At 43.7% G+C, this 13,158-nt stretch overlaps 1 protein-coding gene across 3 annotated transcripts in view; it reads right to left on the bottom strand.

Moving 5' to 3' along the window:
* FAM13A (family with sequence similarity 13 member A) overlaps window positions 1-13,158 on the bottom strand; it is a 927,448-nt gene that overhangs the window by 19,601 nt on the left and 894,689 nt on the right. For all 3 annotated transcript variants that reach the window (XM_085635480.1, XM_085635470.1, XM_085635487.1), the window contains 2 exons: window positions 2,892-3,088; window positions 1,550-1,651 (listed from right to left, as the gene is read on the bottom strand). In XM_085635480.1, the coding sequence (XP_085491606.1) occupies window positions 1,550-1,651; window positions 2,892-3,088 (299 nt within the window). The remainder of the gene's footprint in view (window positions 1-1,549; window positions 1,652-2,891; window positions 3,089-13,158) is intronic.

The following is a 13,158-nucleotide window of genomic DNA, read 5'->3' as shown; positions in this document are numbered from 1 at the left end:
CAGGGCCAACTTACCAAGGCTGGGTGCCATAACATCCAGGAAGCCCAACGTATATCAGTTATGGCTATTTTTATGCAAGAAACAGTCATCATTTTGTCAGGGGTGGCTAAAAGTAGGCCAGTCAATATGTTAATGATGGCAGCCGGTATTGGAAATCCACACTAAAAAATACCTGTAATAGTCAAGGATGACCATTATTACAGCATGGGCACTATTATGCCATGAACGGAAACAATTGCACCAAAGATAAAACCCTAATGATGCAGGCCTGCATACACTTTTGATGGTCCTTGACTCTAGACATAGCTTCCAGGAAACAACACTGTTTATTAGGGAGCGACTCCATGTCAGACAGACGACACATAAATAAATGCAGATGAGGCAATTATTTTTTATTTGCTTTGGATCCATACACTGCTCCTCTCAGCTCTTGGGTTGATCAAGCTCCTAACAAATTTTCTCTCCGGCTCCTACAGTCCTACACTTTGGTGGGTCAGCACTGATTACTACTGACATTCTTTGATAGTGCATTGTTCACATATGTGCTGGGACTAAAAGAGCAGGGCGTATAACATGGCCGATCTCCTTGTGATTTAGAGTTAGAGTGGATACAGACGGTCATGTGGCAGACCCGTGACCCAACTCAGTTTGTGTTTGAGTGTTATTAAAAGGGTCTGCTATTGGTTTGGTTGGCTTTCACTCTAAGTGTTTTGAGATGAGCGGTGCTGCCTTCTTTAATATGCATAGACTCTCTGAGATTGTCTTGGCTTGTCTTCAACTCTGAGAGCTACTTTCAGGGTACTGGCGAGCTACCAGTAGCTCCCGAGCTACTGGTTGGAGACCCCTGGCGTAAGTACACTGTACTTTACCGGTGCTCCTCAGCCTTGAAAGGAAGTGAGGTATTATTGGCTGCACGAGGCTGCAAAGAAGAGTGATGCTGGAAAGAACCAACGGTAAGCAGGAGCTAGAAATAGAGTGGCTTTATTGATTACAGAAGGTCTTGCAGACAGCGCATGCACACTGACTGGCTCGACCTTAAAAAGGAAAACTAAAATGGAGGCTAAATCTAATTTCTGTAATAAGCCAAGTAAGAGGTTAAGAAGGCACTGCATCTAAGAAAGTTAAAAATTGTTGTAACAAGCCAAGAGGGCTGAGGAAACACATGGCAGTACTGAATGGCTGTTTCTCGCAAAATGCTACGGAAGCACTCCCCCACTTCTTTGTTGGTTAAAAACTTGAAAATAGGTTCTGTAGATGTCACACAGGAGAAGAGGTGGGGATAATTGAAAGGCAAATGATCAACAAGTCATTTGCACCTGAAACCAGAGTCTGTCTCCAGGTATACACTATTCCTTCAATAAATGTTTCAATGAATGAATGACTGGAAATCTTTCTCTCACTACTATTTCAACGTTACACCTTATTTTGCCTAAACATGTAGAACTTACATGCTGCAGATATTAACAAGACTAATAGTAATAGAAACTGAATTGGACTTTCCACCTCATATGTGCAGACACAAAATTACATTTAATCGAAATGAACGTACCTTCCATTTTGTCTAAAGAAGTCATCTTCAAATTCTCTCAGTTTTTTTCGAATTTTCTTCTTCTCCTCCCTTGCTTCGTGCAACTGCTCCATGAGTTCTGGCCTAAAGGTTAAAAGCACAAACATGGATGAGGGGATTGCGGATGCCAAATGCAGGTTGGGGTGTAATTAGTAAAATATCAGAAGTTCCTCTGGAGAAGGTTTGAAGGAACAGAAAAAAATGGAAAATTAACAGATTTCTGTCACTTGCTATTATCAAGTATGCACAGCAAAATGTTGAATCCTCATAAAAAAATGTGTCTCATGAGCAACCTCCCCTATTTCGATCTTCAGAAACTAACGAATACAGGAGATATTATGCATGGAGGTGGATTATATCCAGCGTTTAGTCCCAATTACCAGTTACCTAAACTTAAATAATGCACCCTCTAGACTTCTAGAACAATGCAGTTTTCCAGGTAGGGCAGATGTGTTCTGTGATGTGACAGTAAGGCACAGGATCACTGCGAGCTAAAAGGTTATCATATCCAAAGATTTTGCAAAAGTTGAGAATCAGTAGTTTCTCTCGTTTCCAGAAAAGAGAAGAGAGAATTTCAGAAAGTTGGTGAAGTGGCTCAGGATAACTGTGCATGCTGAAATGACTAAACTATCAAGAACAATGCAAGGATATACACCTATTCAACAGTAGTGCTCAAGAGGAAGCAAATCCTTGAACTAGCTGCCTCTCCTAAAAATACATACTTTCCTTCCTTTAACTGTGTCGTTTATTCATGTTTTTTTTACTTCGTCTTCATGCCATGCACTTGGTCTTATTTCCATGGCGATAGTTTCTTGGTTTGCTTTATTTCAATCATTTGGTTGCAAGTTTAGAATCACAGCTGCCTCTGTCTTTTTTTCTTGGAGGACTACTTACAGGATAGAGATGAAAGCAAAGCTTGATTAATGCAATAGCTCAAATTCTCCCCACTCCACTCCTCATAGTGTATTGGTCCTGTAGCACTGAGTCTTGAAGAATAAGCCTTGGTACGAGGGTGTAGAGGGCATATGGATCATGTGAGAAGGACTCAAATGTTAACCTTCTCTTCACTCCACCAGGGATTTTTCCTAATAGGAAACACTGAAAGAAGGGGACACTTGGGTACCCTTTAACATGGCCCAGGAGAGACGGAGAGCAAGTGCTTTAATCTTTAACCTGGATAGCTGATTTATGCAAAATGAATCATCGTGTCTGCTGGGGATAACCAACAGTGTAGTGTAGAGCATGCAGGCAATTCAGTGGACAAATCAAGAGTTAGTAAACATTATTTTTGGACGCAATCTGGTCTTAAAGAATAATTACGTACATTGATGCAGAGTGAAGGTTAGAAAGACCCAAGTCCTGGCTGCTCTTGGAAGGTGTCTTGTCATCTGCTGGTGAGATTACGCCATCTGGATCATCTTCAAGTTGCTCCAAAAAACTTCTCATGCTGAAACTTGCTTTCATGGTGACTGTGAAATCCTCTTTCACATTGTTTTCATCATCTGATCCATCTTCCTCTTCCTGTAAAAATAATTATAATCATCAAGAAAAGAAATAGAAAAGCAACTGAGTTTCATCATAGATGTTGACTTTAAGAAAGCACAATGTGCATACAGATTCACAAAACAGAAAGACACACACCCATGCAGAGCTAGATGATTAAGCAGCAGAGCAAGCACAGAACACCCTAGACAAACCTATACCGAATGAGTATTTCACAAAACAAATACAGCTTTTTTAGTGCAATAGCAGTAACCTTAATCAGAAGTTACTTCCATAGGGAGATACGAGTAATACATCAGCAATAGTTGACATTTGTAGTGTTGATCTGTGGAACTGTGCATGTTTTGTTGAGACTCTACTCCTGAAGTCCATTTTTTTTTTTTTTTTATCACAATCACATCGATTTCGAATTGAGGCTTACTACCATGATTTATTGGTCGAAGGCACGGTTTCTCATAGGCCCAGTAGGAACTTCACTTGTGAATGGGCTAAGTGACCCGAAAGGAATAGTGTACAGGTGTAGAGAACAGTATCAAAGCTCAGTGATTGAAAGTATTTGGAAACATTGCTCACTAATGAACGGTACTTACCTGGGTAACGCTCTATATGGTGAATATTTTAATCGCAAAGTCCTAATACTGTGAATCTCCTCACGTGTCAAACTCTAAGTTCTTGCTCCTGTGTGCCGGAAGGTGGCACCATCAGCCTCCATCATAACTCCATCTGCGTTGAAGCATGACAACATGGAGCAGATTATAGGTGCCAGTCCTGTGTGTTGACATTAGGTTCTCCATCTTCTTGGCACCCTAAGATGCAGAGATGTGCTTATAGATGGAAACAAGCTTGCAGTATTAAAACCTACCCAAGAACCTTAATATTTTCCAATAGTCCACAACATAGAATAGGGTGGTGGGTAGGTGGTGAGGAATCAGTTGTTTGATATCAGATAAAAGGTTTGCCAAAGTAACTTATTCATCTGATGGATACTTCTAACTGCAGAATCCTCACCATGAGAATTAATACCAAAGCAATGACCCCTCCAAAGAGGCAGGTCTGAGGAGTGGATCTTTCACCAGGTAGGGCAGAGGGGGCAATATGACCCTCCATGTGGATTTGAGAGTCGATAAAGTATAGCTTGGTGAAATCATAAATGGATGCCCTGGCGCATGTCTGCAGATGTTCAAAACCAGAACGCACACAGTGAAAGCCATACTTGCAGCCCTCGCTCTGGTGGAATGAGACTGAAAGCCTTCTGAAGGATCTTTGTAGGCAAAGACATAACCAAGTTTGATGCAAAAAACAGTTCACCTGACAAGGTCCGTTTTTGGATCAACTTTCCTTTCTTCGCACCTTTTCTTCACACGGGCAAATCCAACAATAAGCTGATAATCCAACCAGTACTTCCTTAGTCATATCTATGTAAACCAAGTGGACTAACACCCCCCGAGCCCCCTCCTTAGAAAAATGTGGTAGAGAAAAGAACATAGGAAGCGCAATGGCAAGCACATGGGGAGCATGAGGGACTTCCTCTCATGAAAGGATGACATCACTTTCAGAACAAAGGACGCACAAGTTCGAATCACCAGAGTGTCAAGACAAAAGGTTATATATGAGGACTGGACCAACAATGTTGGAGGTCACTGATGTGATGCTTTGACTTATTACAATCAGGAGCAAAGCCTTCAAAGTCAACAACCAGAGAGCAGCTGTGAGAAGGCTAGAAAGATGCACACATGAGGAGTGTGAAGACCAAATTAAGATCCCACAGCAACATTTTAAAAGGTAAATGAGGTAAATATATGTGAAAGCCCTTTAAAAAAAATGCATTACACTGGTAACTTAAACAAGGAAGACCCTGATAACTAGCCTTTAACTGTGCCTATAGCAAAACTTTGCCAGGTCAAGGACAATTAGAAAAGCTGTGTAACAGAGTTTTGCCTGCAGAAGATTGCACCAGACAAACCTAGCGCAACAACCTAAATAAACAGACTTGGGAGAATGGCAACACATAGCCAGAATGACATCTACTACTTCTGACAAAAGGTGAAAACCCCTCAACTGTTTGCACTCAATCTCTACAAATGGAGTTGTAGTTTGTGGGGGTTCAGGTGGAGCACTCTTTCCTGGTACTGGGACAGCAGGTCCTCTGGAAGAGGCAGTCGAAGTGGAAGGCAAATGCACAGTCAGTAGGTCACAGTAACCAATTCTCCTGGCCACAATGATCAAATGAGCCCGGTCCCACCTTACTTTTTTAATGACTCGCAGGATCAGATGCAGCTGTAGAAAAGCATACGAGGCTAAAACCCCATTGAATGTGCAGCGTGTCTACTAGAGATCCTTGAGGAGGAAACTAGAGCGCAAAAGGCCAGACATTAAGTGTTTATGTTAGTGGAAGTGGCAAAAAAATGCACCAAGTGTGTGCCCCATTGGGCAAATAAGGGTGCAGATGCTACTCATTATCAGCAAGATCACATCTTCAGAGCTAGTGTGCCCTGACGTAGAGCGACGCTGTCAGAAGATAAGACCATCAAGGAGGTCCTCTGAAGCTTCTGGCATTTCAACAGTATCAAGGCCACCAGACAGAGGGCAGGTGAGCCACACTGCTGGTGGCAGAATGGAATCACTGTTGTGTTGTCAAACATACTGCAGAGGCTTGCCCTTCATAAAAGGCAGAAACGTCTTGAGGACCAGTCGGACAGGTTGCAGTTCAAAATGATGAATGTGATGCACTGAGGCCTCTGTCCAGGTGATCTCCCCAACCGAAAGAAGACGTACCTGTCACCACGGTTACCTCCAGCGAAGATGTGGCAATGGTCTCACGCATGTCAGGTTGATGTTAGTTATTCACCACTGAATATCTCTGCAGCCTCATCGTAGATGCGTATAATGTTGGAAGGGCTGTTCCCACTGCAGACATAGGTTACATTGAAGGGTCCCACATGTGACAAGGAGCATGAGGCACCACAAAAATGTAGAATGCAAGAAGACCAAGCAGCCTCTGACCAAGCAGTCTCATAACTATTAAGGATGGGACAGCAGCTCTCACTTAAAACATTGGGATCATAGCCTGAACATGCTGGACTCGCTGTGGTGGCGGGTAAGGCGATGCATCCATAACAGCCCCAAAATTCTCATGGATGGAAGAAGATGCAATCCGAACACCTTCGACAAACCCAGCTAAACAATCTTTTCGAAGTGGTCAGACATCAGCGGAGTTTAGCAAGTCTTCAACAGACAGTCATCTAAATACAGGAACACATGTTTCCTGACCTACGAAGATTGGCCTCAACCATAGACATGACCTTTGTAGACACTAGAGGGGATGATGTTTGGCCAAAGGCAGGAAAGCATTTCCACACACAAACTGCTGTCTTGTAGGCCTCGCTTTGCACGCCTGTGGTTCGAAGATGGCCATCATGTTGATTTGGCTGCTCCACATTATGTTAATTTTCATCCTCTGGGTACTGAGTAAGTGTGTTTGGCCTCCGCATTGTTGCTCTGTGGGGGCAGCGCCATAGATTTCCACAGAAGAAGTGCAGATAGAAGCACATTTTACGGGGTATTTGAGCAGGCTGGGTAGCTCACCACTAGAGTGCCTTCATGGCATCAGTGCAAGTCATGCCCTCTCACCACCCCCCAAAATAATTTCTTTTTCAAGGGTCAACGTTTTACGTCAACTAAACTAGTGTTTTATTTAAAAAAAAACAAATGGGCCCTAAATTTAGTTACAAGTACAACAGAAGGATAATGTTACTTACCCAGTAAGCATCTGTTCTTGGCATGTAGAGCTGTAGATTTGCATGCTTTGCATACTCCTGCCATCTAATGTTGGGTCCGGAAGTTTGCAAGTTGTTTTTCTTAGAAGAAGTCTTTCCTAGTCACGAGTTAAGGTGACTACTACTTTCGGTGATAGTGCGCATGGTCATGGACTCCATTGTTAGATTGTTTTACCGAAGGGGGTGAGAATGGAGTAAGTAAGTGTAGTATAGAGATGTCCATGCGTATAAATGTATAATGAAGAACGCAACAACTACAGGTACCCGGGTGGGCGCATGTGAATCTACAGCTCTACATGCCAAGAACAGATGCTTACTGGTAAGTAACATTATCCGTTCGAGGCATGTGTGCTGTAGATACACATGCTTTGCATAGACTACAAAGCAGCATACTCCCAAAGAGGTGACTAACCAGTAGATGTCACAGTTGTTTGCAATAGTGTTTTAGGTACTACTTGGCCTACATTAGCTTGTTGACGTGTTAACACATTTACACAATAGTGTTTGGTAAATGTGTGTGGTGTAGACCATTTAGCTGCCTTACATATGTCAGCTAGAGGAATGTTACCTAATAAGGCCAAGGAAGTCCCTATTTTGCAAGTGGAATGCGCTCAAGGGGGTACGGATGAAGTTTTTTTTAGCTTTAGCGTAGTATGTTTGAATGAATTCAACAATCCATCTCGCAATACCAGATTTAGAGATGGGATTGCCTTTGTGAGGTGGGACAAATGCAACAAACAGTTGTTTTATTTTGCGAAAGTCTTTTGTTCTATCTATGTGGTACAATAAAGCTCTTTTAACGTCAAGCATTTGAAGAGCGCGTTCTGCTAGATGATCAGGTTGAGGAAAAAAGACTTGTAACTCAACCGATTGGTTTATATGAAAAGCAGAAACCACTTTGGGAAGGAATTGGTGCACAGAACTACCCTGTCTTTGTGTAGCTGAAAGAAGGTTTCTTCTAAGGATAATCTGTGTAGCTCACCAGCTCGCCTCAGTGATGGGATCGCAATGAGGAAAGCAACCTTCCATGAGAGAAACTGCAAGGGGCACTTGTGCAATGATTCAAAAGGTAGACCTATGAGCCTTATGAGAACAATGTTGAGATTCCAAACTGGAACCGGAGAAAACCTTGGTGGTATTACTCTCTTCAACCCCTTTATGAAAGCTTTGATTACTGGAACTCTGAATAGAGACAGATGTTGCCTGTTCTGCAAATACGCAGCTACCGCTGCAAGGTGCAAATGAATAGATGTATAAGCTAGTCCAGTTTGCTGTAAGTGTAACAGGTAACAGATTATGTTTTGTATAGAAGCATCTAAAGGATCGATTTTGTTGTTATTGCAAAACATCTTTTCCACTTTGTTGCATAGCAAGCTCTGGAGGTAGACCTTCTTGCTTCCTTTAGACTATTCATACAGTCTGGTGGTAAGTAACCAAACTCTATGACTACAGGAGCCAGATCGCTAAATTCTGTTCTTTGGGATTTGGATGTCTGATTTCTCCATGGTTCTGTGTGAGGAGACTGGTGGTGAGATGCAGCTTTTGATGTGTAACTAGACACAGCTCCAACAGGGTGGTGTACCATGGCTGACCAGCCCATGTGGGAGCTACTAGAATTAGTGTGAGGGATATTTGCCTGAGCTTCTGAACCAGAAACGGAATGAGCGGGAGAGGAGGAAAAACATAGGCAAATATCCCTGACCAGTTCATCCGAAGGGCATTGCCCTTTGAGAGCGGGTGTGGGAACCTGATGCCGAAGCTTGGGCATATTGCGCTTTCTGCTGTGGGGAACAAGTCTATTTGTGGGAATCCCCATTGCTGAAAGTAAGGAAGGAGAACTTGGGGATTAAGTTCCCACTCGTGAATTTGTTTCTCCTTCTGCTGAGAAGGTCAGCAATTTGATTGTTTACTCCTGGGAGGTGTTCTGCCAGAAGATAAATCTTGTGATGGATCGCCCACTTCCAAATGGCTTGAACGAGTCTTGACAGTTGGAGAGAGTGCCCCCCCCCCACACTTTTGCACGTAAAACATTGCTGTCATTTTGTCTGTTCGGACTAGGACAGTTTTGCCTATGAGGTGAGTTTGAAAAGCTTAGAGCGCTAGAAAAACTGCTAGAAGCTCTAGATACTTGATGTGGAGGCTCTTTTGTGTTTGTTGCTCCACAGGCCTTGTACTGTGTAATCTTGGAGATGAGCACCCCAACCTGTCAGAGATTCGTCTGCTGTGAGCACAATCTTTTGAATAGGGTTGTTGAAAGGTCGTCCTTTTGATATATTTTGTAAGTTCCACCACTGCAAAGAGTGATGGGTACGGCCGTCTACCAACAATAGATCGGTTAATTGACCTTGCGACTGATTCCACTGATGTGCCAAGCACTCTTGTAGGGGATTCATGTGAAGTTTTGCATGGGGTAAAATTTCGATGCAAGATGCCATCATTCCCAGCAGTTGCATGAACACTCTGGCTGGTAAGCCTTGGTTGGACTGAAACTGTAGTATGATAGCCTGAATATTGTGAATTCTGGCTACATTGGGAGAGGCTAGAGCTTTGACTGTGGAGTGGCTCCTAGGTAAGACTACATCTGTGACGGATGCAGGTGAGATTTTTGGTATTGACTGTGAAGCCTAGTTGATGAAGTAGGTCTATTGTGATCTGTGTGTGTTGTAGACAGTTTTGGTAAGTGCTCGCCTTGATGAGTCAGTCGTCTAGCTATGGGAAGACGTGAATATGCTGTCTTCTGAGATGAGCTGCGACTACTGCCAGACATTTGGTAAATACTCTGGGCGTTGTAGTCACTCCGAAGGGAAGTACTTTGAATTGGTAATGCTTGCCTGCTATCACAAATCTGAGGTATTTTCAACGAGCAGGATGAAATGGAACATCAAAATATGCGTATTTCAAGTCTAGAGTAGACATAAAATCTGAATTCTATAAAAGTGTAAGTACCTGTTTAAGGGTCACCATGTGAAAGTGTTCTGACAGTATATAATGGTTTAACTCTCTGAGATCCAGAGTAGGTCTTAGGGAACCTTCCTTTTTGGGCATGAGAAAATACAGAGAGTAAACCCCTGAGCCCTGGTACTGTGTTGGAACCGGCTCTATAGTTCCTTTCAGTAAGAGAGACTGCACTTCCTGTTTGAGCAATTGTAGGTGTTCTGGAAACAATTTGTGAGGTCGAGGTGGAATGTTTGGAGGATTGTTGGTAAGCTCCAGGCAATAACCATGTTGGATAATTTCAATCACCCATTTGTCTGTTGTTATAGATTGCCAAATAGGGAGAAATTGTTGAAGTCTTCCCCTGACAGGTGTGGTATAGTCGGGGGGAAGCATGGGCAAGTCACTGCTTATTAGGGTAAGGGGAGTTATGGGGTGCATTGCCCTTACCCCTACCTTGAAAGTCGTTCCCGCTATAACCTCCTCTAAAAATAACTCTTGAGGGAGTGGTCTGGTTGTTACCTTTGTAGGTGGAGGTATTCTGGTCTGAGGATGTACTTTTGCGCTTTAGCTTTATGCTCGAGTGGGAAATATTGAAGCAATTGCTTCATTTCATCCCAGTGTGCCCTGTGATACCTGGCAAGAAGGCCATGTGTATTTGCAATGCACCATTGATTCGCAGCTTGAACAGCTATGTGCTTGCCAGAAGCGTCTATTAACTTAGACTCCTTATCTGGTGGAGGAGCATCCCCTGATTTTTGGGAATTAGCCCGCATACGAGCATTAGACACAATCAGTGAATCTAATGGAAACTAGCCCTTGATAAATACTGGGTCTGTTGGGAAGGCTTTATACTTCTGGTCAACCCTAGGAGTCAAGCTGCGTGCTCGTACTGGGTCCTTAGAAATTTCATCAGCGTGTCTCATCATGCCCTTAAGCATAGGAAGTGTTTGTGACGAAATAAGTGTGAATCCTACGGTCTCAAACAAAAAATCTTCTTCTAATGATTCTTTGTGCAGTGCCACCCCATGATATTGTGCAATGAGTTCCTGGTGGGATACACTGTCATCTGAAGGAGATGGCATGGCTGGGTAAAGGTCTGGGTCATTATCTGCTGGAGGATCAATTGTATAATCCGTCCACTGATCTACTAGTAAATGCGTACTCCCATCTTCAACATCATCATGGTGAGATTCAGGAGGATCCTGAGGTGTGATTTGCAAAGGATTTAAAGGTGGAGAAGGAGGTGGTGGAGAAGGAGGTGGTGGAAGGGAAGATGGTGGTGGATGAGAAGGACTGGTAGCAACAGATTTCCTCTTTAAAGGGATCTTCTAAGGAGTGTCCTCATCAGGAAGCTTATGTTTTGGGATCCGTTTTTGAATTTGAATTTGAATTTAAAAACATTTATTGAGCGCACTTATACCATGCGGTTTCATGGCGCTTTGAGTGATGCAGTAGCAGTCGGCAGTAGAAGGCTAGACAATGTAGGCTTGCTCAAATAACAGGGTTTTGAGATCTTTCCGAAATTGTATGTATGAAGGAGAAATACGGAGAGCGGCAGGAAGAGAGTTCCAGAAGAGCGGGGCGAGAACAGCGAATTTCGCTCCGCCAGATTTCTGTTTCTTGAAGCGAGGAGTGGTCAGGAGAGCCTTGTGGGCAGAGCGGAGTTCGCGACCTGGAAGGTACGGTTTTATGGCAGAGCATATAAACTCGGGGGCTGTACCCGATCTGGCCTGAAAGGTGAGGCAACCGAGTTTAAAAAGAGCTCGTTCCCTCACCGGGAGCCAATGCAAAGCTTTAAGCAGGGGAGTGGCACGATGGTATTTGGGTAAGCCATAAATCAAACGAGCCGCTTGATTCTGAATGAGCTGCAAGCGATAGATCGCGTAGGCAGGAGCTCCATTGTAGATGATATTACCATAGTCAACTCGCGACAATACCATGGCCAGCACAATAATTTTTAAGGCAGAAAGGGGAAAAAAACGGGATACTTTCCTAATTAGCCTTAGTGAAAAAAAACAAGCAGAAACCACTGAACCAACTTGTGAGTGGATGGAGAGTTGTGAGTTAAGAAAAATCCCGAGAGTTTTGACCTTAGGGACGGGAAGAGGGGGAACACCAAGTGACAGGGGCCAGTGGGAGGAGGTCCATGGACTGCAACCACCTCCGGTCAGGACTAACTCAGTCTTGTCCGGATTGAGTTTGAGGTGGTTGCAGTTCATCCAGTCCTGAATGAATGTCATAACTGTCTGAACATTGGAGGCAGATGAAGGGGAATTAGAAAGATTAAAGATTAACTGGAGATCATCGGCGTAATTAAACACCGTGACCTCCATCTGCTGTAACGAAAAAATGAGGGGGTGGATGTATAAATTAAATAAGAGGGGGGAAAGTGATGAGCCTTGAGGAACCCCGCATTCCACCTTACGAGAGTCCGCGGTGAAGTTGGCCAGATGGACAGCTTGGGCCCTCCCTGTGAGGAAGGACTCAATCCACGAGAAGGCTAGGCCTTCTATGCCCGCCGCCCTGACACGATTGAGGAGAATGGAGTGGTCCACCGTATCAAAGGCGGCGGACAGGTCTAATAAGATCAAGGCTTGCGGAAGGTTGGTGTCAATGCCTTCACGTAGCGCATCCATTACCGAGATCACCACTTTCTCGGTGGAGTGCAATGGGCGAAAACTGGCTTGACGAGAAGAAAGACAGTGATAGATTTCTACATGAGTACTTAGGGTAGTTGTGACATGAGTTTCCAGAATTTTTGCTAGATAAGGCAGTAGGGATATGGGACGATAATTGGAGGGGGAGGAGGGATCAGCGTCCGGTTTTTTAATAATAGGTATTACAACCGCTGATTTGTGTAAGCCAGGGACATTTCCTTTCCTTAACGAGTCATTAAGGAGGGTCAAAGGGGGAGTGGGGGAGGTTAAATAAATTTCCCTAAGGATATGGGCTGGGGCGAAATCTAAGGGAGAACCAGATTTGACTCGGTGAAGTAATGGGAAGAATGTGTCCTCAGTTAGTAGTGGAATGAGATTGAGTTTAGAGACAGTGGGTGGGTGGGGGGGAGGGATTGACAAATGTGAGGGAGGGTGGGGGAATGTTAAGTTTAATTTTGGCTACTTTGTCAATAAAAAACTCATTGAGCGAGTTACAGAGGGACTGAGAGGGGGGAATGGTAGCCGTGGTTCTACTGGATAATGCTAGTTCATGGACCGTGGCAAAAATTTCCTTTGAGCGGGACTCAGCTGCCATAATCCTGCTGGTGTAGAATTCAGTTTTAGCCGCAAGAATGCCCTTTTTATAAGTTTTTAGAACAGACAGATACATTGTCTTTAGCTCTGGGCTATAGTTTTTCCTCCAGGCTCGCTCAGCTCT

The sequence above is a fragment of the Triturus cristatus genome, chromosome 2_1 (genome assembly GCF_964204655.1).
Source record: "Triturus cristatus chromosome 2_1, aTriCri1.1, whole genome shotgun sequence".
Taxonomy (NCBI): domain Eukaryota; kingdom Metazoa; phylum Chordata; class Amphibia; order Caudata; family Salamandridae; genus Triturus; species Triturus cristatus.
Note: the sequence above shows the minus strand (reverse complement) of the source record. Positions and strands in the feature narration are given on the sequence as shown.